The sequence below is a fragment of the Canis lupus genome, chromosome 17 (assembly GCF_003254725.2).
Source record: "Canis lupus dingo isolate Sandy chromosome 17, ASM325472v2, whole genome shotgun sequence".
Taxonomy (NCBI): Eukaryota; Metazoa; Chordata; class Mammalia; order Carnivora; family Canidae; genus Canis; species Canis lupus.
Window position 1 is genome coordinate 9222633 of NC_064259.1, and position 26548 is coordinate 9249180.

A 26548-nucleotide genomic window follows, 5' to 3' on the forward strand; every position below is an offset into this window, starting at 1 on the left:
CATTGAATGGGGAGACTGAGCGCGAGCCCGGCGCGCGCGCGCACACACGCGCACACACGCGCACACACGCGCACACACGCGCGCACACGGGGCCCCGCTCGCTCCGAGATCCCCGGCCACGTAAGTAACTATTAATACCGCGTCGCCGGGAGTTGCGGGCGTGCTGAGCTCGGGGACCGGCCTCGGGCACCGTCGGCCACCCCCCCCCCACCCCGCGCGCCCATCCCCCCCTTCAATTTTAAATACACATTCCTCTTACCTCCGGGGAAGAAAGAAAGAAGAAAGAAGAAAGAAAGAAAAAAAAATAATAATAATAAAAGACGAAGAAGAAAAGCCATCAATTTCCTCCAAAACAAACCCCACCGGGCAATTTGGGTTTAGGGTCCGGGGGAGGCGGAGTGGTTGCAAATTGCTCCAAGGCAAGATCCAGTTATCCAGCGGGAAAGGAGCGCGCGGCAGGTTGGCCGGGGGCGCATCCCCTTCCAGCGCCCGCAGGACCCCCCCCCCCGCCCCTCTCCAGCTCGCCCTCCCCCCGGAAGCTCGTGCCGGGGGAACCGGAGACCATTGATCTATCCTCGTCCCTGCCTGCACTTCTCGCTTTATTCGGAGGACGGGCTGCAGCGCGAGCGAGGGAGCGAGCGAGCGGCGACAGCATGAGCCTGTGCTGACCTCCGCCCGGCGGGCCGACCCGGGCTTTGTCGCGGTCCCTGCGCGCGCCCCGCGCCCCGCGCCGCCACTCTCTGCCCCACAGCTTCTGCGACCTTTTGTTGGCAGCGCTGACCGCTCCAAGTTAAATGCTCCTTTGCCATTCTTTTTTTTTTTTTCTTTCTTTCTTTCTTTTCTTTCCTTTTTCTTTTTTTGTCTGTTTGTTTAAATTTTGGAGAGCTCTTGCGATCTTGGAAAAGCCTCACACGCCATCTACAGTTAAAACGTAGGTAGCTCCTCGCTCCGCCGGCCTCCCCCCCCCCTTCCACGCCCCCCACCCTTTCCACCAAAAAAAAAAAAAAAAAAAGGGGGGGGGTTTGCAGCGCGGATTGTGTCTGCCGTGCAGCGCGAGCCGGTAGACCCGTGCTTATTTCCTTTTTTTTTTTTTTTTTCTTTTTCCCTTTTTGTTTGGTTTCTAACGCGTCGAGACCCAGCGGCTGCCGTGCGCGCTCCTCCAAGATTGCACAAACTAGACAGCAGGGCTCCTCCGCCCCGTCCGCGCTTCGGAAGCCTGCGTGGGGATCGCCTCGGGAGACCTGGCGCTGCGGCTCCCCGCCGTAGCAATCGGGTGGCTCGTCTAGACCCACGTTGGAAGGAGACAGAGAGAAAGAAACTAAAAGTGCGGAGACTCTGCAAAATCGCCGGCTGCTTTGGGGTAACAAAAGGACTCGGAGTTGCTGCGGACTGAGCGCCCCCGGGAGCCGGGGCTCGGAGCCGACCAGGTGCCCGGCGGCGCCCATCTGGGGGCTTCTCCCTCTCTCTCCACGTAGCCCCCTTCCCGTCCCCTCCCCTCGCGAATCCTTTTAAAATCCGTGGCACGGAGGCGCCTGCAGCCGCGCTCGCCAGCGACTCATCATCTCTCCAGCGGGGGTGCTTTTTTTTTTTTTTTTTTGTCTGTCTGTCTGTCTGTCTGCCGAGTGCGATCCCCACACTCATGAACATACACAGGTCTACCCCCATCACAATAGCAAGATATGGGAGATCGCGGAACAAAACCCAGGATTTCGAAGAGTTGTCGTCTATAAGGTCCGCCGAGCCCAGCCAGAGTTTCAGCCCGAACCTCGGCTCCCCGAGCCCGCCCGAGACTCCGAACTTGTCGCATTGCGTTTCTTGCATCGGGAAATACTTATTGTTGGAACCTCTGGAGGGAGACCACGTTTTTCGTGCCGTGCATCTGCACAGTGGGGAGGAGCTGGTGTGCAAGGTAAAGAGCCCGGGGTTTGCTGGTTTGGGTTTTTTTTGTTGTTTTTGTTTTTTGGGGGGTGCTTTTTTGTTTTGCTTATTGTCTTTTCAAAAGATTCCCCGGGCCCGTTTGGAGGGCGGGAGGTCGCCAAGCTCCGGAGCCCCCGGAGGAGGGAGGCGCGCGGGATAATTCTCCGTGGCCTCGTTAAAAAGGGGCTTTATTTATTTGTTCACGTTCGACTAGTTGCGAAGTTTTTAGAGCGTTGCAGACAATGGGGCGGGCCGCGGCGGGGGCGTCCCGGGGAGAGCCCCGGGGTCGCGGGCGCCGCGAACACGCGCGCTCCCCAAGGCCCGTGGGGCGCCCCTGCGCGGGGTCGGGGCCCGCGGCCGCCCCAGGGCTGTCTCCCCGACTGCCGCCCTCCCCCCCCTTCCCCTCCCGCCGTGGAGTAGGGAATCCCCCGCTCATTTTAGGGCACTGATGACCGGGTTCCTTTCGCAGCCATTGTTCTTAGAAGCGTGCAGGTGTTAAACCTTTGTTCCGAAGGTGCCCTTTAAAGGAGACACACAAAGGTGTCCCCTCTGGCTGAGCCAGGGGCCCAGCGCGCGGGGAAGGAGTTTACAAAGAGCTCCCTGCTGCCTGCAGCCTGGAGAGGAGGGCTGGGGGTTGAAATCAAAGCCGCAGGCGCACCTTTGGGTGTAGGAAATAGTGAGTCCTTGGCTCCTTCTCTGTGGTCTCCTTTCTGCTCATCCTCCGGACTTCCGTGCCTGAACACCCCCCCACCCCGACACCCCCCTCCGACACCCCCCCCCCACCAACACACCTTTGCCTGTAGGGTTTACAGGCCGGCTTCTGGAGCCCCTGGGATTCTCACTGCTAATACAGAGATGGGCACTTCAGTTTCCTTTTTGTCTTTGACCCCCAACAGTGACTGGGGTGTCTGTGTGTCTTTGTGTGCGCTCCAGAGGAGGGGATGAGAAGGGGAACAGTTGCAAAAAAAAAAAAAAAAAAAATAGAATAGAGCATACTGCTACCCCGGGCATTGGGACATAGATCAGGAATTCATTGTCACTTAATTTTATATTCGGTCACTCTTGGTTTTTCTTGGGAGGGGGGCGGCGGGTAAGGGGGTGGTGAGGAGTGAGGACCTCTGCTCTCTTTGAGATGGGCACTCTGCAGAGCTGTGCTACGAATAAAACATCGCGCTTCTCTACCATTAACCACAGATTGCCTTATTTCGTAGCGGACTGGAGCCTTTTCATTGTAAATATGGGTTTTGTGGAGGTCTTCAGTCAGTTTTGCAATTGCTCAGTTCAGATCTCAGGGGGAAAATCAGAGACTCTTTAAATAGAGCTCTCTGCTTCTAGGGAGCATTTGGTATTTTGCATCTCCTCCCAAGTTATTGAGACCCAGAGCAACTGTGCCCGGTTAACCAAAATTCGGTAGGCTATTCAGGGCTGGATTGAATTCTCAGAAGACCTGCAAGGTTGCACAATAGGGGAGTCATCCTTTGAAATGAATGAATTCCACAGAGCTGCCACTCTCCTGTGAAATATGCACAATCGCCCAGCAGTGAGAGTGTTCACTCCCTTTGCTCAACTTCGGTACAACATTTTAATATTTTTCAAAGGCTGGAGACGCTTGTAAGTAAAGGGACTCTGCCTTCAAAGTCTGCAGGAGCATCTTGCTGTTATTTCTTTGTTTAAAGGCAGAGGGGACTTGCCCCTGTTCTTTCTTTCTCCCTCCAGACTCCTCAAGACGTTATTTCCCTTTGGGCTGACCTTTCGGTGTCATTCATAGACTTGCTCTTTGGCTTGAAACTGTACTTAATCGGCTGGTTTAGTTCTTGCAAAGATTGAATCGGCCCCTCAGCAATTACTGTGTGGCTGCAAGTGGATTTAAGTGCAGTATCATTGTTCTGCTTGACACAGGTCATCCCTTTAAGACACGGCAGCCCGGTTTCCTGCAAAGGCTGCAAGACTTTTTATGCAAGCAGAGTTGTATGTGTCCTAGGAAGCCCCAAGTGGTTTTTATAAGGCTGCTTCCACGAGCTACCCCCAGATACACGGTGTGAACTCAGTTTACCGCAGGGCACTGTGAAATCTGCACATTGAATCAAGTTCCGTTTCGTGTCTCAGAGTAAAGAGTTCATATCTTCCAGCTCCTTGTTGACCCAAGGAAAAAGTCTTTGCAAGACCAGACCAAATGTAAAGATGCCATGACTAGAGAGGACTGCAGAGAGAATTCTACAGGACCCTCTTTGGGATCATTTGACCAAAATAATCAAGCCTGTTTATTGTCTCCCTGAGCCTACTTTAAGCTAGCCAAATGAAGGAAGGCAGCTTTAGGGGGTCTTTACCTTATCATTTTCATGGAAATGCTGGTAGCTACTGTGCAGATTGACATAATTACTATCTTGGAATAATGGGCACTTTTTTTTTTTTTTTTTTTGCAAATGCTACTAATGATGGCCTGATCTCACTGCCTTATCTCAACTGTCACATTATATAAGTAAGGCTCCAAATTAAACATTTAAAAGAAGCTGGCAGCCAGGCTTATGGCTGGGTTTTGCATTTGAAGGTGATGGTTTAAATACCAGTCCCACCCTATAAATGCCTATTATAGCTGCTACTAAAAGTTTGGTTCTTACCCATTTGGGAGAACAGAGGTGTTTGTTTTATTTTTCATCCTCTGTCCACCATCTTGGAATTTGATCTCCTCCAGAGGGTATTGGCTAGTCCTTGAAGCTGCCATGAATATGTTGTCTTGTTTGTTTGTTTAAATTTCTGTGTCCATCATCAGTGGGACAGGATTAACAGAATGAAGGTGTGGAGCAGAAATCACCATGTATTTTTTTTTTTTTTCTAGAAATGCAACTTGAGGGAGGAGGGTATTACAAATCATTGTGACTCCATGAGCACTGGCGACAAGAGCCTGCAGCCTGGTGCTCCAGGACACATCGCCCCCGTTATATAACACGGAGTGTTTACATTAGCCACTGCAAGACGTTTATTACTCTCTGTGAAATTTTTGAGGGTTTCCTAGGTTTCTGCTGCCCGCAGTCTGGGTGTTAAAGTTGACTCAGGCATTTCAGATTCCTAATTGAACGGACCTCTGAGGTCACTGCTCGTAGGTCATCATTTGACAGTATCAGGGTGTGATTTGTGGTCTCTGGAGATGTTCAAGTATTCATTCTTAAATTCTAGGTTATAGTGGCGGCAGCTGTGCCGCCTTCCTGAGATGCCTCATTATGGTTCATTCACAACGTTACTTTGCTTCCTCGCCCTGGGTTAGCACCAGCCCTCCTGAGGTTCTTTCTATCCTTGTTTGACTCACAGATTTCTTCCGATTTTTTGAACCTGAGGGCGATTTAACTTAAATCATGGATTCTTAAGTGGCAGCCTGTGTCCCTGGATGGGGTTCCGAAGGCCTGCGAATCCCCTTAAAATGAATCCAGTATTATTCTGCACGCATGGGAGAATGGGCATTGTCAGCCAGGAGGGGACAGGGCTTTGATCGGGTTCTCACGTGGGATCCGGACCCCAAAAAGGTCAGCGGGGTTCTAAATCAACGTCTTCAGTTTAGGAAGAGGAGGGAGGCCCGGTGACCCTGAGTGCTTTATCCATCTTATCCAGATTACCGGTGGCCAAGCCAGGATTAGAGCCTCAGACGGGTGATTTCTAGGCCACGCTGCAAAACGAGGATCAAGGAGAGGGTGTTCTAACTAATGAAAAAGATTTAAGAAGCTAAATGGTTGTTGCTGGAGCATTCTTGGCCTGCAGTGCTCTCCAGCAGAGCACCTCGCGCCTGCCCCTCACTCCTGCAGGCGCAGAATGGAGTCATGTGCCCACATTCCCAGGCAGATAGTAAAACCACATTCCAAACCCAGGGATTTGTATTCCTGATTTACTGGAGGTCTTGAAATGAATGAAAGCTTTTTCTTATAACCTCAACGATTCTCTGTAGTCTTAATTCCTCTTAGGGTGGTTTCAAAAAGGTATTGAGGATGGATTTTCTTTTTAAATAACCCCACAATGAGGTGGCATTTCACAGGCTAATTTTGATTCATAGAAAATCATTGCATAACTGATTCATTGAGCTAGATAGCTGTGGAGGGAGTCGAGGAGCGTGTCTGCTTTCCTATTAAGGACTGTGTGTCCTATTCCTAGCTCTGCCGCTGGGGCTCTATTCGCCTTGCTCTCTGAGCCTCCATAGCCACGTCTGTAAAATGAAGGTATGGAATTAGAGGACCCTGAGGCAACGTCTACGTATTTACTCTGCTAATTGCTAGTATGTTGTAGGGTCCTATACAACGCAACTGGCACAGCACAAACTATGTTGCTCACAATTGCCACGGTTGGATAGTGATGTACGTTTTTTTTCTTCCGTTTCATTTTTGGGAGGAAAATAAGACGCTGTCTGCGCAACTTAGCAGGGGGTCACTTGCAGATTTTGCCTTATTTCTGTAAACCAGTGATGGGGGTAGAGAGGAAAAAATGCTAAGATGTCTCATTTATGCACTGTTTTACGTCTTGCAAAGCCTTTTTACCTCCGTTATCATGTAATATATATATGTATATTTATTTATTTATTTATTTATTTATTTATTTATTTATTTATTTATTTATCATATAATCTTCCCAACACTGAGAGTCAAGTGTTGTTTGCCCATTTTCTACATGGAGGTTCGGAAGCTCAGAGCATTTGGTCAAGGGAGCATTTGGGGATGAGCAAAGATAAAGGACAGCTGGGAGCAGTCAGGGCCAGTGTGGTGTGCATCCAGGTTCGGTCTGCCTTTCGTCCCCATCAACAGCCAATGCCTTGGGAGGGGTCTGCATGCTGGCAGTTGGCTCTAGAAGGGGCACCTCTGACTCTTGGTCTTGTTGTGAATCCCGTCCTAGGTGTTCGATATCAGCTGCTACCAGGAATCCCTGGCCCCGTGCTTTTGCCTGTCTGCCCACAGCAACATCAACCAAATCACCGAAATTATCCTGGGGGAGACCAAAGCCTATGTGTTCTTTGAGCGAAGCTATGGGGACATGCATTCATTTGTCCGCACCTGCAAGAAGCTGAGGGAGGAGGAGGCGGCCAGACTGTTCTATCAGATTGCATCGGCCGTGGCCCACTGCCACGACGGGGGGCTGGTGCTACGGGACCTGAAGCTGCGGAAGTTCATCTTTAAGGACGAAGAAAGGTGAGTGTCATTCCTGTCCAGACCTGGAACTCTCACGGGCTGCTCAGGAGCGGCTCGCTTGAGAGGTTGCAGTGGACATTATCGTGCTGGCCGCTGTCCCGGCGAGAAGGCAGGGTGGGAGGGCGAAGGAGGTGAATGAATATTGCAGTGACTTAAGTGCCCTGGGAAGACGGGCTGCTGCTGCTCCAGCGGTGTTACTGAATGCTCAGAGGTCAGGCGCCAGGACGGTCTGCGACCTGCTAATTAATTTTGTTTTGGTGTCGTGAACTCTGAAGGTGGCTGGAAGCCTCTGTGGCCTTTTCAGTGTGCATAAAGCACGAGTTTTGCTTTTGAAATAATCCTGCCTTCCGATCGGCTCAGTGCCTGGCATCAGTCATTTAGAATCCATTCATTGATTCCCCCACTCAGTAGATGTTTCCTAAGTGTATACGTGTGCATTGATACAGCGCGTGTGTTATTCATCACAAATCTCAGTAATGTGAATATCAGCGTGCGTTAGTTGGTCAACTCACCTACAAAGGAATGTTCCAAGCCCTAAATGAAAATTATATATGGGTCAGATGGGAACTGGGGGCTGGGATGTCAGTTCTCACTAGGACTTGGAAGTCAAGAGAGTTCTTATCAGAGAGGTGATTTTGGAGCTCACCTGAAAGATAAGTATGTTCCAGTGTGCGAAGGACCGGCATGCCAGGTAAGGAAGTTGCCAATACACATGCAAAGCGAAGTGAAGGTCTGGGTTATTGTGGGGGACAGCTGGGCAGGACGCTGGGCATCTGGGTTCCATTCATTGTTCTTCCATTGGCTCGTGACATTCTGTTGGGCAAAGCCACTTGGGGCCTGCTTTCTCTTCGATTGTACAACTCTTCTGAGCCACTTTTTTTTTTTTTTCTTTTGAAGAGTATACTGTTGTAGAGGGATGGAGGCAAGTGATTTATAATCATTGCTGACTATTCCAGAAATTGCTCCAGAATTTCTACCATAATGACCTTGGGCTTCCTCAGCTCCTACTAGAAAAGTGGTTGGCAAAGCAGAGATCCCATTGTCACAAAGCCACTGAGGACCATCTGAGTGCAGAGCTCGCGCATACCTCCCTCAACAAACATATCTGGAGGATTAATTTTTTTTTTTTAATCTGGAATATCTTTTATGTGTCTGGTGCAGATCTGGCTTTTCACCCATTCTTCCTGCCAGTTAGCCTGCCGTGTACCCAGAGGCGTATGATATTTTAGGTTACTGCTTATAGGTGTCTGTTGATGTCCTACGTGACAGATCTAGAATGAGATCTAGTGATGTCTCCTTCGGTTTTGTTCATCTTTATGGTCTGAGCTCATTGGGAAGTAAATGGGAAGCATTTGGGGATGAGCAAAGATAAAGGGCCTGTGGTTACTTAAACCGAATGCAATAATCTTGTGACAGTTTATCATGCAGCCGAGTGGTTATTGTTCCATATATTTTACCCATAAACAGGTGTCTTAGGCATTCATGGCAGCTAATAGCCTGGTCTCTGATACTCTGATAGTGCATGGTTTTGACTCTTACTAACAAACAGAAGAATAGGGAGCTCGCCTAAGATCTCGAGTGTGGGGCGACATTTACATTTTCTCTTCTTCAGCTCAGCTGCCTCTGCTCTTGCAGTCTGGAGACTCAGGTTCTTGTCCCGGGTTTGCCTTTAATACCCTCTGTGACCTTTTAGTTTGGTCCTTTCCTCCTGGCCCCAAGTTTCTTATCCTTTTATTGTCCTGGCTCTGTTTTACTGGTTCTGAGGTCCTTCTGAGTTATAACATTGGGTATGTGCTTCATTGAGTATTCTCACTGGAAGTTACATACACATCTGACCCCAACAGACTGCTGACAAAGGTAGTTCCTTTGTCCTTGTGTGTTCCACCTTTCTTGGAAATGTAATAACTGTAATTACAAAAATAAGAGGTGGTAGTTGGAGACCACTATTAAGGTCCTGCTATCAGGTTATTGTTGGCCTTACCTCATTCTCTCTGCAAATGGGGAGATGGGCATCATCATGTTCATTTTATAGAGGAGGACTCCAAAATCTTCTGTGAAGTCTCAAACTTAATAGACAAGAAAGAGCTGAAGTAAGGACATATTCTCTATTAAATCAGCTCTCAAGAAATTCATTTGCTTGCCACGAGGAGTAAGAGCAAATGAATGCCCTCTCTCCTGGGGATCCAAGTTTTTAAACATCACCTTTGACTGTGTGTATATCTCTCTCTCTCTTTTTTTTTTTTTCAAGATTTTACTTTTATTCATGAGAGACACAGAGAGAGAGGCAGAGACACAGGCAGACGGAGAAGCAGGCTTCATGTGGGGAGCCCGATGCGGAACTCGATCCCGGGTCTCCAGGATCACAAAGGCAGATGCTCAACCACTAAGCCACCCAGGTGCCCTGATTGTGTCTCTTTAGAGAGGAATTTCAGACACCAGCGAGTATACAGGGTGGTGCACCCAGTGATAGCACACACATGGTAAATACATATTTATGAAGCGAGTCACAGTAGGTGGACTTCCCCAGGTCACAGAACATGGGAGCAGGTGTGGACTCTAGGGTCTCCAGAGGGCTCATCCCTCAGTCGTCTCCTGTTCCTGCCTGGAATCAGAGCCCCAGAGGTGAGGGTGCTGGCCCCAGTGCCCACAGATGGCTGGAAGCAAATAAGGGGCTGAGTCACACCTCACATTTGCTGCTGCAGGCCTGGCTTGTCCTTTATGGGAAGTTAAGAGTGCCCAGGAGCACATGGTGGCAAAGCTGAACTCCTTGATGTCCCAGGGCCTAGAGAAGAAACATGAAGATGTCAAAAGCTTCCAACGCTAGGACTGTGAGTCTCTGGCTCTGAGTTTAGTGGTGTTTGACTTTTGCCAAAGAGCAGGACCCTGTCTAGAAAGATCTAGAAAAAAGTATCCCGTATGAATGTGAAACTAGAACACTTCACTGGAGTAAGCATGTCAAAGCTAAATCCTTTTTACCTTCAGAGAGCATTTTCCTTCTGAAAAAGGAAGCATCAGTGACAGGGAGGAAGCTGGTCATCACGCGTCCCCAGCATATCTGACAGGACTTGAGCCCGTGCAGCCCTGCCTCCGTGAGGGACCGTCAGAGAGAACAATAACTCCTCGTCTGATGGACGAGGTGACTGGGTTGCCCAGGAGTTAAGTGACCTTGCTCAAGGTCGTACAGCCAGCATGCTGATGATGGAGCCAGCCTGGAAATCCTATCGTTTCACTCCAGAGCTCTTTCTCTACCCCACACCGTGCTGAAGTCCCGGTGGACTTGCTGTTCCTAGCCTGACAAATGTCTCTGTCTGGGCAGCTCTGAGAAGGTCACTCTCATTTTCAAGGACATTCTAAATGTTCTCATCAGTAGCCGACAGGAACTTTTTCTCCAGCCAGCTGTCAACTTTTGTGAAAGAGGAATAATGCCTTGTAGGCTTCCTCCTTATTGTTTTGTTTTTTAACGTCTCGATTTCAGAGTGGGACACTCTGGGTTTGTCACTCGATGCATTTCTCCCTCTGTACGTCCCAGCAGTCATTGAGTTTCACGGCAGAGTTCCTCTTTGTTGGTCTGCACAGTGGCCTGCATGGAGCGACCCGTCTGTTTTTTTTGAGGGGAACAGCAGCCAGGGACCTCACTGGGGACCAGGCTCCTGGCAGCCCTCACCATCCATCCCAATCAGCAGGACTTCATCAATAGGTATTTGAATAGGACTGAAGCCTATGCCTCTCCTGACAACATCCAGCATCCAGCGTGTGAGAAAACAATGGGTTGAATTTGAAAGGCTTTTGAAACGGTGAAGGATGGAGTCTGTCTGTTTTCTGACCCTTTATGCATTGGTCCTGTGGGGGAAAATCTCAGAAGAGGCCTTTCGAAGCCCTATTTTATTGAAGTTTCAAATCACCAGACCCCTCTTTTGTGCATGATCTTCTCTCTCTCAAGGATGTGCGTCTTATTGTCTGATGCTCTTGTAAGGGATTGAAGGTGAAAGCATTACATAGTGAAGTTGGCTGAGCCCCACTGGGTGCAGAACCAGACCGGCCTGTGAGCTGACTCCTTATGAGTGGATTTCCAATTCTGGACCTATCTGTAGCTGAATCCGGGACCATCCATGAAAGGGTTCTTGGTAGAACTGTCAGGGCCATTAGTCCAGTTTCTCGAAAGCAGCTGACGACATTATGCACACGCGCCACCCCATGTTACGTGAGGGCCTGATGCCAGGGTGCCTTCTGCTTCTGTGTCAAATTAGCAGCACTGCAGGGCCTCTGGCTTCTGTTTTATTTTGATTTGGGTTCTAGATTCGCATTCTGAGAATACCACTCCTTAGCTACCACTCCTTAGCTGTCTGGTCTTGGATGAGCCATTGAATGCCCCTGAGCTGCAGATTCCTCAGGGCAGAAATTAGGACTGCATCTCTGTCGGGGGCTGTGAGAGTGAAATGATCCAAAAGCACACAAGGTGGGGCAAGTGCTGAAAATAGCCAATGGCCAGCTGGTCCTGAGGTCATTGATAAAATGGTGCCGTTGTGAATGAGCCATTCCCAGGGCTCCCGAGTCCTGTGGAGAACGTGCTCCAGCTCTTAGGGGATCCATTTCACAAGCAGTGGAACCCTTGTGATGTGAAGGGTTGGATTTAAGCCATACCCTCTTTTCTTGCTGAATTACAATCATTGGATCATCAGTGCTGGGAGGGTGACCAACAGGGCGAGTGCAAAGGGGTAGAGTGTGAGCTCAGAAGGGCCAGAAGGTCGACAAGATGTACGCACAAGGCACGTGCAGGAGTGAAGGAGCCCGCTCCCCTGGCCTGGACCGGCCACTCTGTCCCCGGCCTTGTGCTGCTACTTCTCCTCCGTCCCTGGGATGTTTCTGCAGGGCAGAACTAAGGTGGTTTTGTTTTCTTTTTGAGGAAGTTAAGCCCCTACCCCGATTGTGCTCACCGTGGACACACCTTTTGCATCCTCAGTTCCTGTAGTAGAATCAGAGATGGGCTGTCGAGTGGGAGGGGCTGCGTGTGTGTGTGTGTGTTGGGGGGGGTTGCAAACCCGAAAGAGGGCAGTGCCCAGGTCCCAGGAGGGTGTGCCCGTGTCCCCAGGCTCCCTCTCCTTGCTGGGCTGTTAGGCTGACCTACCTGGGCCGCCTCTTCCAGGAGGCCCCCTGTTTCACTCTGAGCCTCTGAGGGAAGGCCTGAGCTTTGGGAGAAGACCCATTACTCCTGTGTGGAGGCCGAGTCACTCTCTGGATTTCAGCCCCTGTTCCTACGCTAATTAGTAAACTTAATCTTGACAAGGTACATAACCTCTCTTGTCCAGATTGCTTCATCCGCAGAGTGGAAATAACCAGAAGACTTTCCTCGTGAAATTAAATGACTTCATGCAGCTGATCCCAGGCCTTGGCACATAATCAGCCACGGACAAGCGGCAGCTCCCACTGTCTTCACCTCCCCGCCCTGTGCACATAGTATCTGGCCCCCTGGGTGACATAGGGCAGCTTGCTGAGTCAGGATGTGAAGAGCCCTGGAAGGAGGTGCAACCTCAGGCTGCCCCAGGAGTGAGCCCGGGGTTCCTACAGCAGCTCCTGTTTTGCCAGCTTGCTTTCTCTTCTCCCTTGGGACCAGGCCCCTGGCCACCTCCCCACTCCCCGCCCCCCAGTCGCGATTCAGTGTTGACATTTCCCTGCGCAGAAATACCCCCCCGTGAATGGAGAAATATGCCTCTGTACATGTTTCTTCTTTGGTTAGATTTTTATCTCTTGACGTCACAGGTTGCATTTCCTCTGCTTTGTGGAAGCTGATCGGTGCCTGCTTCTGCAGGAGGGAGGCTGGACCCTTTGTAGAAACCCAGCAGCCCTGGGGCTCTCGGTGTCACCTGCCACCATCTGCACAGGCACAGGACCTACGTCTCCCGTGCGGCGGGTGCGTTTTCCTCTCCCCACCGACTGAGGTCTGTGTGCACGCTCTGTCTGTCTCTGCTCTGTGTCTCTCAGGTTGTTTCTATACTGGCTCTTCTTGTAGATCCTCAGCCTCCATTGAGGCTTCAATATCTAACAAAATACATACAGAGACCAGACTGGAGACCGGACCCTGCTTTCTTTCATCAATGACAATTTACGTGAAATGGTAGGCCCATTGTATTTTAGCAAAAGTCCTGATCTTTTTGAAGAGGCCAAGCTCCTGGAATCCCCTTCTTTCTGTTGACCACTTCTATGTACTTGGGGCACTGCCAACCCTTGGGGAAGGCTCACTCCCCCCACGTCTCCCTGGATGGGTTGGTGATCCCGCTTCCTGCAGCACCCGGACAGTCTCCTTGGATTGTCCATGTGCATCCCTTCGCTGTCCTCAGCTCCTGCTGGCCTGAGAGCTCCTGGGGGACAGAGGCTGTCTCGTGTTCACTGCTGCTGGAACACAGTGGCATCGAATGAATGAAGATCTCCTTCATTGAGGGTCGGCATCTCAGATTGGATTCTCGTGACAGAATGAGAGAGGTGGGGATAAGTACAGATCTTTGGCCTCTAGGGCCTTGCCCAGCCTGGGAGCCCTAGGAAACTAAACCGTATATACATCTCTGGAGACACCTTTTCAAAAAAGAGCTACTTTCATTGTTCTGCATCAAGTGAGAAATTCACCCATCATTCCCATTTCGATTTCATGATTTATGCAGAAGCGACATTTATTGAAGACACTGTTCCATGTCTGTGGTGGGGTGTTTTCATTTATGAAGGGCTTCCCTGACCATAGTTAGAAGGGAGAGGATCCTCAGAGTTCTTTGCCTAGAAATGGGCTAACTAGTAGGTATCCTTCAGTAGCATTCCTGGCTGAATTATTTACTGTTTTTGCTTAATAAGTTAGTTGATGGACTAGTCTGAGACCCTGGGCAAGCAGAGCCAAGGGCCCAGCAGTAGGATTTCTTAGTCCTTCACTGAGCCATTTGACCTTGGCCTCCCTTCTCTGATGTGGCTTGGACATCATGAACCTAGAGTATCCAGCATGGTGCCTGATGCACCGCAGAGCCTTAAAAAAGGCAGCTGTCATGACTGCTCTTGGTCATCAGCTGATGGCCTTGGCCCTCACCACCGAACAACCTGGAGATTCATTTATTTATTCAGCAAATAGTGTTGAGCATCTGTCATGTACCAGGCACTGCTACTACAGTGCCCAGTGAGACTGGACCCTTCCCTCATGGGACTTCCATTTCAGCAAAATATTATCTAGCACCCACCGTGGACCAGGCCCTGTTCTAACTACGACACTTAAAAGAACTAATTTAATCCTGTTTAACTACTGGATTTTCATTAACCAGTTTAAAACAAACTGGTGGTATTATCACCATTTTACGGATGAGAAAATTGAGGCTCAGGATATCACAGCTAACCACTGGCAGACCTGGGGTCTGCACCCAGGACCATGGGGTCCCATGCCTAGGCCCTCAAATACCACCCTGGCTTTGGGAAATAGACACCAGGTAAAATAGCACCCCTTGTTGTCCTATCCATAGAAAGAATTGTCTCACACAATTAGGCCACAGGTGAACACCAGGAGGACCTGACCAGCCCTGAGTCTCGAAACTCAGTACTTGCTTTTCTCTGAGCGGTCACAGGCCACCCGTTAACCAACCCCACAGGCAGCCCTGTGATGTCCTGCGTTCCATTTTATGGAGTGGGTTTTATTTTCTCTACAGAACTGTAGAGTGGGGTCCGTTTATCTTTTCTGTCTTCCCTACCTGGCCCGGGACTAGCCTTGTAAATGCTTCCTGAATGTCTGGCAATTGACTAAATGGGTGTGTGAATAGCCCCTTATGCCCTGGAGGCATAAATATTATAAGAAAAATCCCCTAGACATATTGATGGCAGAAGGCAATGGATGGAAACACGTTTTAAATGTCCTTTTTCCAGCACTCTCGGGAGTCTCTCTAAAGCATGAAATAGAGTCAAGCCTATTTGAAATTCTTTGGACCTTAGAGAGTGTGGTTCTTAAGTAGAATCATGCCTACATACCCTGAACTCGAGACAGCATGTTGCAGATGGGAGCCTCCTCGACATGGGAGTCACACTATTTTGCAAACGTTTATTAAGCATCTATTATGTGCTACATGCAGCGCTAGGTATTGAGGGTATGAATGAGAATCCCGTCCGGAGAGCCCTCGCCTAAAGGAAGACATAGTGTAATAGTTACTTTTCATACCACGTTACAGAGAATGAGTGTGCACTAGTGGGGTCTCCAGGATCCAGAAGAAAGTATCCTAATGGCAGAGTGGGGTGCAGAGAATGAGGGTGTCAGGAGGAGATGGGCTCCTTCTCCGGTTGGGTGGAGTGAAGTAGAAGGGTGTCCAGAAAGGATGAGTAAAGGCCAAGAGGCACGAATGAGCCCTGGGCGGGGCGTGCTGGTGGAGAGCACCGTGGGGCGTCAGAGAGGGAAGCAAGGTGTAGGCCCGGGGTGCATGCTCATGACCTTGAATTTGACCTGAAATCCACAAGGAGCCATTATAGGGTTATTTTTTTTTTTTCCTAGACAGGATGGGACAGGGTCCGATTGGGATTCTGGAAGACGTGCAGGATGGCCTGGGGATGGGTATCGACTTCAGGAGGCTGAGGCTGAACCAGGACCCAAGCAGTGGGATCAAGGAGGGATGGTTAAGAGGCAGAATGGACCCCGGCCCTTTGATCCTCACAGATAGGGAAATGGGGAGGGAATGTCCCTCCTCCACGGTTCTAGAACGTGTTAGTGGTGTGACCCAGAGCAGAGCACAGATTTTCTGGCTCCCGGAACGTGTGTAGTATGTGCCTGGGCCATCTGGGTGAGCCCCGGGGTAGCACTCTGCCAAGTAGAAATCCCTGTGTGACGCCAGCGCTGGACTGCGGCTCGCGGGGCTCCCTGGGTCGGTGGGGTCACAGGGCCTGGCTGAGCCTGCTCCTGCCTTGCCGGTGGTGCACGGATAGGAACGATCTGGACCCCGGATCCGCCTAGGCCCAAGGCCGGAGCAGGACCTCGAGGTGTGCGTGGCTCGCTTTTCCTGGAAGACCCCAGGCTGGGGGGGCCCGCCGAGCACTGAGCTCTCGCCTGCCTGCAGCTTTGCTGAGAAGCTGGATCCATCCACTTGGGGTCAGGGGGTCCTTGGGGATCCCGTCTCCATGCAGAGGAGCAAGAGGCCAACAGAGCAGTGATGAGGGAGTGGGAGCTGCACTGCCTTCCTTCCCCCCGCCCCCCGGCCCCGGGGAGGTGCAGGCCGTGCTCCAGGAGCATTGCCTTCCTGCACTGGGAAGGCCTCAGGGGTGGGAGGTGGGGTGGCCTCCCCCCCGTCCCGTGGCCGGGATGAGTCAGGGCGCAGACGACCCAGGCCTCTCTATTGTGACGGGGCCGCCGTGCTGCGGAAACATCTGGGTGCTTGAGTTGGATCTGGCTTCTCATCCCAACTGTGCTCCTCCCCAGCAAGTCGCATCATCTCGCTAAGCTGCGATTTTCTGGAACCCCTCAACTACGTCAGGTCGTGAGCATAGGTACCACAGGATAGAACCAGCCGGCCCCGGCCTGTAGACTTCGCTCATCCTGAGCTAGAGCGTTTCCCCGGGGTTACCTGCTGATGTGGAAGCCACTTGACCTGAGTGTCCGGCCTGTTCACTGAGTCTACACCACCTGGCGCCTCGGTGGTCCTCAGAGGCCACGACTGGGAAAAAAAAAAAATCTGTGCACATAGGAAACAGAATTATGGTGATGATTTCTCTGGCAGCAGAAATAGCATCGCGGCGTAGCCCCCCAGTGGGCCCCTTGCTCGTGCAACCGAATCGACAGCCAAGGGTGGCTTTGCAGCCGTGAGCAGAGCAAGGCGAGGTCTGGCTGCAGCTGACCTTGCTGGCTTGACCCTTGGCCTGCTCGGCCCCACCCCGTGGAGTGGCCTTCAGTGACTTCTCTGAATTCCACTGACCTCAGGCCACCGGACTTCCCGGCCCGGGCAGGCCCACTTGATCTCGCTGCCCTTCCAGCCCGGCCCCACCCTGGCCCACCCTGTCCTGCTGCCTTCCTGCTGCGGGAGCCCAGGGCGGTGTTTAAAGGTCTAAAAGCAGAGCGGGGCGCCTGGGGTAGGCCGTTTTTGCCGTTTTGGATGACATGCTAATTTGGAATCCCGGCTCTGCCACTCGCTTGCGAGGTGGCCTTGGACGAGTCGCATCTGCTTTCCGTAGCTCGGTTTCTTCTTCTAGTAAATGGGCAGGTCCAGCCACCTCTACCCAGCTCAGGAGCTCCAGGAGTTAGGTCATGGGTGCAAGAGTTCTGTATGGGGCCTAGAGCTGAATAAACCAGGGGCCGTGTTTGTTTCCAGAAACCCAGACTCTTCTTTCACGGGTTCTTTGACGCTAAGTAAATCCTGTGAGGCTGGTGCCAGGATGTGTTTCGGAGAGGCCACCCAGCATGATGGTCTCCCTGATGTGGACTCAGAGCTCGGTGTTCTCAGGTACCCCATAGGTGGCCTGGGACCTTCAATTCTCTGTGCCTTGGTTTCCTTATTTGCTAAGAAGCTTGCGTGCATCGTAACATTTGTCTTCAGTTTTGTTATGAGAAACAGAGATGTTGACTGAGCACGTCCCAGCATGCAGTAGGGGTCGAACTCATGGCTGCTATGATCGTTAGGACCGGGGTGTCATCTAGGAAGTGCTGCACGGTTCCTGTAGTTTAAAATCAAAGGAAACTGAAAAATCAGGAATTTTGAAGCTAGGGGAGCCCTTTCCAGGCCATGAGGCTGTGTTCTCATTTTGCAGAAGAGAAACTGAGGCCGAAGGAACCCGTGGTCCTCACGACAGGTGTCCTGTTCCTGCGACATAGAGGCCCAGAGGGAAGCACCCAGGCAGGCCTCTGCTGGGAGCGGCCGGGGCATCGGGACTTTCAAGGCCTGTGCGTGCTGCTCCACGGAGGCGGGAGTAGAAGCACGTCCTGCTGGTTCTGGCTTCCTCACCTGGCTGGGGATCCAATGGCACCGGGCCTGGTGCCAAGTCCACAGGCTGCCCCGTGGAAGCCTTTTTCATTCAGAAGTTAAAGCAAAGCAGGCTGGTTCCTGCCCATGCCAGGGACAGGTTGCAAAATGCATGCGGGGTTGCAGCTTCTTGGCCAAGTCAGTCCTGCCCCCAGGCTGATGGCTCTTTCCTCCAAGAAGCTGCAGGAGATAATCACCGTCATTCACAGCTCTTTGGTCACAAAAATTCTCCACCATCCCTCCGTCCCTTGTCACTTTCGGGAACCTGTGTTCTCCATGTACCATCTTTATTCCCACCGCCTCCACAAAGCCCATGCCGACCGCCTTAGTCGGGACTGAATGAAGTGAGCAGAATGAGCTGGACACATTTTGGGGGGTGGGGAAAGAACATTCCAGGCAGGGGGAGAAACAAGTCCAAAAGGCCCAGGAAGGAACGTGGGCACAGAAGTCACATCCACTTGGATCTGCCAGGGGCTTGTTCGTCTGTCTCCTCTAGGCCCTGGGCTTGAAGGTGGGGGCTTTATCTTACCACCAAGTTCAGTTAGCGTTGCCTCTGGTTTCTGCACGTTTCCCTTGCTGGGCTTCTCAGCAAATGCTGTCTTTACACTGTCTCATTGTCTCCAAAAAGCAGAGAGGATGGGTGTTACGAGTCCTGTCCTATCCCCAGTGCCTAGCGTCAGTGCCCTCATGATTAGTGGGACGTTTGAATTTCTAGGACCACCGATGCCCTTTACCCGGGAGTACGTAATTCCATCCAAAGTCCAGTAATTCCCACAGGAGACAGGAGAAGTTGTAAGACTGTTCGTTCATACCGTCCCAGGCTGACAAGTGCTGCAGGTGCCCCTCCTGGCCCTCACCCCACACGTGCTTTCCGGAGGAGACAGCGGCAGCCCTGCTCCCCAGGGGGGCACAACCAAGCCCCGGAGACCTTCTGAGGGCCCCTGCAATAGGACAGCGAGTCCCTGGGGACTGATGCTGGAGCTGCAGCGTGGCCTCGGGTTCCTGACATGTGCGCACCCTGCAAGGCCCTTGTGTAAAGACATAATCCAGACCACTTGCCTTGACCCCTGCCTGGGAGTGATGTAAACAAGGTCATGGTGTTCCGAGCAGGAGGCAAGGTCAGAAGTATGCTTGCGAGTACGTCCTCCCCATCTTTCTCTGTGCTTCTCTTTTCTTCTCACCTCCCCTGCTTGGGATGTCTGTGCCCCCCAGGCCGGCTCTCCCTGACCCCGGTTGCGTGTGTGCTGCCAACTTTGAGGAGGCCTGATTGACTGGGACAGCCCAGTTCTGGTTTCCTGCGCCAGCTGCTCAGGTGAGCCAGACTTGGGGCTGGCTGCTCGGAGCCCAGGGAGGGAGGAGCACCCAGCCCCTAAAAGGCTGCCCTTGCCAGACGGGCTTCCTCACCCTTTCTGAGCATTAGGCTCCTGTCCACTGAAAGGGGTAATAATACTGGCCTTGGAACTTGATTTTATCAACTTTGGAGAGGAAATATATGTAGCTACCCAACACCTGTCTAGGTACATAGATGGTGTTTGGTATCTGGTACCTAATAATTTTCAAAGCCTGAATTTGGACCCAGGTCTCTCTGACTTCAAGACTGAGAGCTGATCTGGTATATAGGGGGCTGTTGTGGCGCAGTGGACACTGAGCCGAACGTGACAACAGATCCGGACTCTCCCCACCTAAAGCCTGGCTCCTGAAGGGAGGAGGCTGAAGTGGCAGGTGCATCAGCCCAGGGGCAGCTAAGCATCAGCAGCACTTGGGGCGCACTTTCTACTGCACTCTCGGGTTGACTTGGTATTTGCCTCTCCTGGAGGTGGGAGAGGAGAGAGACAAAAGCTGGGGAAGGGCATTCATTGACAAGATTGAACCCTTAGCCATTTCTGAAGGTGTTTTTCTTTAATCTGGAGAAGGATTCTAGAAGAAGGATCAGGGTGGAGGTAGGGTCCCTGCCGCCTGGGAGAGGGGGTGGGTCACAGGGTGAAGCTGAGAGTCACAGTCTTGGGTTATAGCTTGGAAGAGGATAAGAATGGAAAAGGGCTTCAGATGTGGTTTAGCATAAGGAGCTTGGGGTGGTGACGTCTGTCTCCTGCAAGGGCCGAGCTAGCAGCAGCTCAGGTCTCTGGAGGCACATCTGCACCCACCCTCACCCCTCCAGGGACTGAGGTATTGGAATTTACAGCCTGTGCCCCGTGGGTGCTTCACCTGACATCCACTTAATCCTGGCTAGGTGGGCAGAGCGGGGCTGCTCCCATATAGACGAGCGCACGGGAGCTCCGAGGGGTTGATGGTGTGACTGTCCCTTTCACTCCCAGATTGAGCGTCTGCTGTGCTCTTGGTGCGGAGAAAGAGCAGCAAAGAGAGGTGATGTTCCCTACATACAAAACGACCTCAGCCACCTGCTCCTGAGCTTGTGGAGGTGGGACCGAGGTGATCACCCTGCAGCGACCAGGAGAATGGAATAGAGCATAAATGTGTGCCCAGACAAGTATAAATGCGTGGCATTCTGGGTGGCAGCGAGGGGCAGGAGCGTACTGGGGCCCGGGTGCTGCTGTCTATGGGACGGCCAGGCAAGGGCTCTGTAGTGAAGCTCATCTGCGCAGAGACTCGAAAGAAGTGAGTGGGAGTGTGAGACGTCCACGTGTCTGGGGGAAGCACATTCCAGGCAGGGACTGGGGGAGAACAGGTGCAGAGACCCCAGGAAAGACTGTGGTGGGTGATCGGTGTGTTTGAGGAGCAGTGAAGAGGCAGGAACAAAGAGGAAGCGGGGCAGGGGATGCAGTGGAGAGGCCCTAGGCTCACCCCACAGCCTCTGGGAAGAGGTCAGATGCACCTGCCTGAGCTGGCGGGCTGGAGGTGAGTTAACCCAGCTCCAGACCTGGATCTGCGCCTGGTGCTCCTCCCACTGGACCGTCCCTTGTCCCACAGCTGTCATTGCCAGAGCTCTAGTTATTCCCATAATGTTTCTGCTGCAATGACTGTGACCTTGGAGGCCAGGAGTCTGGCCAGCTCCTGAATTGGGGGGCGGGGAGCAGTGGCCAGTGAGGATCGGGCAAAGGAAGCTGTTGGGAGAGCCCACCTGGACCCTGTTTGTGTCCTCTCCCCTCTGCCCCCTGGGTTTCCCCAACTCCCCTCCAATCTTGGACCATCCAGTGAGGCTGGTGTGGGTCCACCTCACCCACCGTCTTGGATTAGAAAGAGCAACCGGAAGAATGAGACTGGCTTTCAGTCCATCCAGTTCCAGGTTAGCACGTCTAGACCTTTCCTGCATCTGTAGGTCGGTAGCTTCAGGGGGAAGAACGTGTGTGCTGCAAGTTATAGTAGAACATGGGTGAGCACGTAAAGAAGACGTGTTGCTATATATTACACAATCCCAGAATGTGAAAACTGGCAGAGGCTTTCAGACTCTCTTGTCCAGATAGACGCACAACACTGTGAATGTACTTAATGCTCCTGAACTGTACAGTTAAAAATGGCTAAATTGGTAAATTTTATATACATTGTACCACAATTTAAAAAAATAAAATTAAAAAGAAGACTGTCCAACACTCCCCTTTAAGTTTGAGAAGCAGAGAGGTTGAGTCACCTCCTACCCACAGCCACACAACAGACGAGAGATGTAGTCTGGCCTGGAATCTCTCTCCTCGCTCCCAGCCCAGCACCTTCTCCAGAGACCACAGCCATTTATTGCTCATTGGCAGAGATGAGTACAGGGAAATCTTCACTCCCTAGTCTTTGACACTTGTGAAATCCAAGTTTTAAAGTTGACTCTAAGTTGAGATCTTAAGAGTCACCTCGGGATTTCATCCCTTTGTTTCCTATAGACAGCTAACCTGATGAACTGGAGCCTCGCCTTCCTCTGTGGCCTGCTTAGTAGCCGTGGTGACGGCCCTGCAAGGCTCAGACCTGCAGCCTGAGGGAGGAGGAGGGAGACCAACTAGTGGACCTGAGCCTCAAGCTCTGATTTAGCTCCATTGTGGTTTCTCTGAGCACTTTTCCTATTCTCTGCCCATTGGAGCCCTGTGACACTTTGGGACAATAGGGTAGAGGCTATGATGTGCACTTTTGAGATGATGGAATCAACTGGTCTGAATGACAGTGACCTCATAGGCCCTTGTAGGGCCTGCTACTCTCTGGGCTACCCTGACTCCAGCCCCTCATCCCTGCTCCATGTCATCTTCGTGGCAAGCCTTCATGATGTGATGGAATGGGACTGAGCCTCTGGGGTTTAACGTCTCCAAGAGCTCTGCTGTTGGAGGCTTCCAGCAAGGAGAATAGGACGATTTCCATTTTAAGCACTGAAGGGTCGCAATACTTAGCTTTCCACACAGGGGACGGCAGACCAGGGAAATGGGACATCTTGGGAGGCCCCTGAGCCCAGGAGAAATGCTGGTCTCGGAGCTTCTGGCGCCGGGTGGGGGATAGTCTTCAGTCTTGAGCAAGTCACGTTGTGTCCTAGTCCTCAGCTTCGTTCACTTGTAAGTTAGTATAGTTCATTTTACGAGTTTAACTTATGTCCCTAAGTATTTACTGAGCACTTATTTTTGTGCCCAATGGTCATATCAAGCCCTGCTGGGTGAGGATGAGTGCTGGACCCCAGAGTCTCAGAAGTCGGTGTGGAGTTTCTCTGCCTCTGTTCATGCGTGCCTCCGGGAGAGCCCTGGAGCCTGTCAGCTCAGTCGTCCTTCAGTGGCACTGGGAAGATTGACACACATACCCCTGCACACACATAAGAGAAACCAGTCACCTCCGTCTTGACACCTAGAGGTCGAGGTTACAGTTAAAACTAAGGCAGATCGTTATCAGGACAAGGACCAGCCCCTGGGAGTGTGACGGGCCAGACAGGAGGCAAGTTCAACAGAAAATCTTGGAAAGAAGAAGGGCTTGCGGATGCCCTGGGTGGGTCAGCGGTTGAGCCTTCGGCTCATGGCGTGATCTCAGAGTGCCGGGACCAAGTCCTACGTCGGGCTTCCTGCGTGGAGCCTGCTTCTCCCTCTGCCTGTGTCTCTTCTTCTCTCTCTCTGTGCCTTTCATAAATAAAATCTTTAAAAAAGAAGAAGAAGAAGAAGAAGAAGAGGGGCTTGCGATGAAGTTGTCAGCCTTGGAAGGGCTTAGTTAATAGTAATGCATTCCTGTACGAACATTCCCCAGCTTTGCCTATGTCCTACAGAGAGGCAGCTTGGTAGTGGCGAAGGAGCAACAGGTTGACTAAGGAAGGTGTGGGGCCAAGTCTTCTCTATTTCCTAGTCAAAAGGCATTGGACAAATTACTTAAACTCCATGAGCCTTGATGTTCTTACCTGTAAACTGGAATCCTAAAATCTCAGATATCTAACAAAAGGACTGTTATAAAGCCAAAATGCCATTGAGTGAAAGGTCATTTTAGAATGTATCATGTCAACCAGAAGCTGGCCAGGGCTATGGAAAGAGCTACTGGGAGCTTCCCAGTTGGTTGGGTCTGAGTTCAAATCCTGTGAATCCCCATCACCCCCTAGATGTATCTGAGAATAGTAGGAACCTCCTAGTTCCTCATCACTGAGATGGGGCCATAATCATGTCATTTATGGTCTATTTACTTGCTGGAGGTGTGGGTCCCCCAATAGCTCTTAAGCTTCATGCAAATTCCCTGTCACTTATTCACTCCTGGGCCCCCCCCACCATGGAACAGGGTCTGGCACCTAGAAGGCCCTCAGTAAGCTGTGTTTGGCCAACCAGGTTGAATGAATGAATGGATGATCTCGGAAACATTAGAGCAGAAGCAATGACGCTGTGATGAGATCCATGTGTGTCAGTATACCTGTAGGAGCTCACGCTGTCCTCTCTCTTGCAGGACTCGGGTCAAGCTGGAAAGCCTGGAAGATGCCTACATCCTGCGGGGGGATGACGACTCCCTCTCCGACAAGCACGGCTGCCCCGCTTACGTAAGCCCGGAGATCTTGAACACCAGTGGCAGCTACTCGGGCAAAGCAGCCGACGTGTGGAGCCTGGGCGTGATGCTCTACACCATGTTGGTGGGGCGGTACCCTTTCCATGACATTGAGCCCAGTTCCCTCTTCAGCAAGATCCGGCGTGGCCAGTTCAACATTCCAGAGACTCTGTCACCCAAGGCCAAGTGCCTCATCCGAAGCATCCTGCGGCGGGAGCCCTCAGAGAGGCTGACCTCGCAGGAAATTCTGGACCATCCTTGGTTTTCTACAGATTTTAGCGTCTCGAATTCAGGATATGGTGCTAAGGAAGTGTCTGATCAGCTGGTGCCGGATGTCAACATGGAAGAGAACTTGGACCCTTTCTTTAACTGAGCTCATGCCCCACAGAGACTTAGCAGGTACCAGGAGCGAGAGAGGGCAGTGGAAAGTCCTTCCAGGGGACACGCATCGCCTGGCTTGGTAGCAAGAAAGACACTGACACTCAAGTTTCTCGGTTCAAAGAAGGAGAACCTTCAAGGAGCTAGCTGAACATGTAGCAGGGGGGGCGAGAGATGTGGGGTGGGGGTCTGGGGTCGGGTCAGTGCCCCTGGAGCTCCTCTTCCCTGATGTAGCCCCCCGGAGACCACCCCTGTCAGTTGGGCTGCTTCCGCCTACCCCACTTTTCATTTGTTCCAAAATAGTTGCAGATCCCGACAGAATCAAAACTCTCTGCCTCAGACACACATCTTGGCATCGCACTGTTAGCTTTTAACTTCTTGTCACGATTCAGGGAAGGTACAATTGGCCAAGGATTTTTTTTTTCTTTTTAAACAAGATAACCACCTATCTGATAATTAATGGGGTTCATTTAAAAAAAAAATTCGGTGCACACAGACTGACCAGAAACCTGGGTGCTAAGCTAAAAGAATAGAAGTCCAGTTTTGTGTCTCTTAATTGCTCTTTTCAAGTCATTTCTTTTAAATAAACTATCTAATATCCTGGTCAGGAAATGACATGTTGATGCTTTGCTCCCTGAAGGGGAAAAAAAAAAAAAAATCTGTCCTTTAACAAGCTATTCTGTTCTGTGTCCATGGGTTTGTGGCAGGAAGCTATTAGAAGTCAAACGTCCAGATGCATTACTGCTATCAGAGTTTAAAGAAAGAAAGGAAAAAGAAAAGGAAGGGAAAGGAAAAGAGAAATTCACTCCTGAATTTTTTTTTCCTTCGAACGATGAGGGCTGCCTCGTAGGTGGTCCTCTCTGCTGGGCTGGGGGCAACGGGTGAGATCACGGGAAGTGCTTGGAATCTGAAGGTTTTGCAACACTCTGGTGGTCTCAGCTACACATTCTGTCCTTGTTTTATTGGAAACTAGTGAAACCAAGCAGGTTGTCCCACACGTATGAAATACAGGGCAGCTATTTCCTTTTCTTTAGGAAGAATGATCCTTTTGGCTTGGAAGGCCCTCTGGTTTGGACAAAAGCCCTCGGTTAGAGACAAGTGGGAAGAAAAAAAATCAGCCGGAAGCTAGGATGATATAAATAAAAACAGCTCTCTATCCCAATACGCACCTTTGTATTTTCAAGAATTCTTCTATTTATTAAGGAAAATGTCACATTGTGATGTATTAAGCCAGTACTTCAATTACGGGTTGACTTGGGATGACATGTTACATGCTGTAGTTAACATTTATCTATATATTTTTTTTCCTTGTTTGAGTATTTCTGTCCCTGAAATAACCTTTCGTTTGGCTTTTCTAGATAGCTTTATTTGATTTCGAGTGGCAAATGTTTTTTATTACGGCTTTTCTATTTGCTGTATGATACAGAACTCTTTTGGCATAAATATTTGTGTTTCCAGTACCTCAGTTGATTGGATTTTACTGCCTGTATACGTTTTGTGAAATGGTCATGTTTTTGGGTAGGTAACACGTGGACTCTAGTATGTAAATGTTACTTGAATCTGTGCTTCATTATAGTATGTGGCATGTGTGTGCAGATCTTGGATGCTTTATGCCTGCTTAGCAGGAGCCCGGCCTTCACATTCCCAGGAGGGCGGCTAACCGTTCATAGTCGGGAGACAAGGCGGCCATGGATTTGCCCTCGATTCTATTTTGATAATGGAAGATACGAAGGAGAGAGTTTTTTGGTTTTTGAGGGTGGGGGGGGTTGGTTTGTTTTTTTGTTTTCGTTTTTGTTTTGTTTTACATTCTGAAGATGGTGCTGTGTCGAGAAGGACCTGTTTCTCTCCCCCATCCCCTACTTTTTCAGAACCCCGTAGGAGGAAAGATCGATGATGTGCATGGTGGGAATCTATGGCCTCTGGTGCTTTGTCCTGTATTTGGTTTAATGTTTTTGTCCTAATCTCTTCAATCAATAAAATTGTGCGTATTTAACTAAAATTCTGAGGTCCCGCCAATTGCTGATTCTCTGCCATCTGTGATCTGTGGCCACCATGCACCAGCCAGGACCTCATATGTCCTTTGGGGGGTTCACTCTTCTAGGGTGAGGCCACCGCAGCTGTTGATACAAAGCAAAAACTAGCTTCCATCATGTTGGGCATATGCTGGCCAATTTCGAAGTAATATCACTGAATCAATCTTCACGACCACCTTCG

At 50.9% G+C, this 26548-nt stretch overlaps 1 protein-coding gene across 3 annotated transcripts; it reads left to right on the plus strand.

The window, feature by feature from the left end:
• TRIB2 (tribbles pseudokinase 2) lies at positions 1 to 26333 on the plus strand. 3 transcript variants are annotated; one of them, XM_025454631.3, is made up of 4 exons: positions 1 to 120; positions 1140 to 1909; positions 6787 to 7079; positions 23861 to 26333. In XM_025454631.3, exons 2-4 carry the CDS (start codon positions 1640 to 1642, stop codon positions 24327 to 24329), a joined length of 1032 nt encoding a protein of 343 aa, XP_025310416.1. In that variant the 5' UTR covers positions 1 to 120; positions 1140 to 1639; the 3' UTR covers positions 24330 to 26333. The 3 variants fall into 3 exon arrangements, with proteins under 3 accessions (XP_025310416.1, XP_025310415.1, XP_035556386.1); XM_025454630.3 differs by lacking the exon at positions 1 to 120 and adding an exon at positions 152 to 931; XM_035700493.2 differs by lacking the exon at positions 1 to 120 and having other exon boundaries at positions 1024 to 1427; positions 1654 to 1909.
• The last annotated feature ends 215 nt before the right edge of the window (positions 26334 to 26548 follow it).

Coding starts and splice junctions, on each gene's coding strand:
- TRIB2 (XM_025454631.3), top strand. CDS start 1,640: ATGAACATACACAGGTCTACCCCCATCACAATAGCAAGATATGGGAGA. Junction 1,910..6,786: donor GGGAGGAGCTGGTGTGCAAG/GTAAAGAGCCCG, acceptor ATCCCGTCCTAG/GTGTTCGATATCAGCTGCTA. Junction 7,080..23,860: donor ATCTTTAAGGACGAAGAAAG/GTGAGTGTCATT, acceptor TCTCTCTTGCAG/GACTCGGGTCAAGCTGGAAA.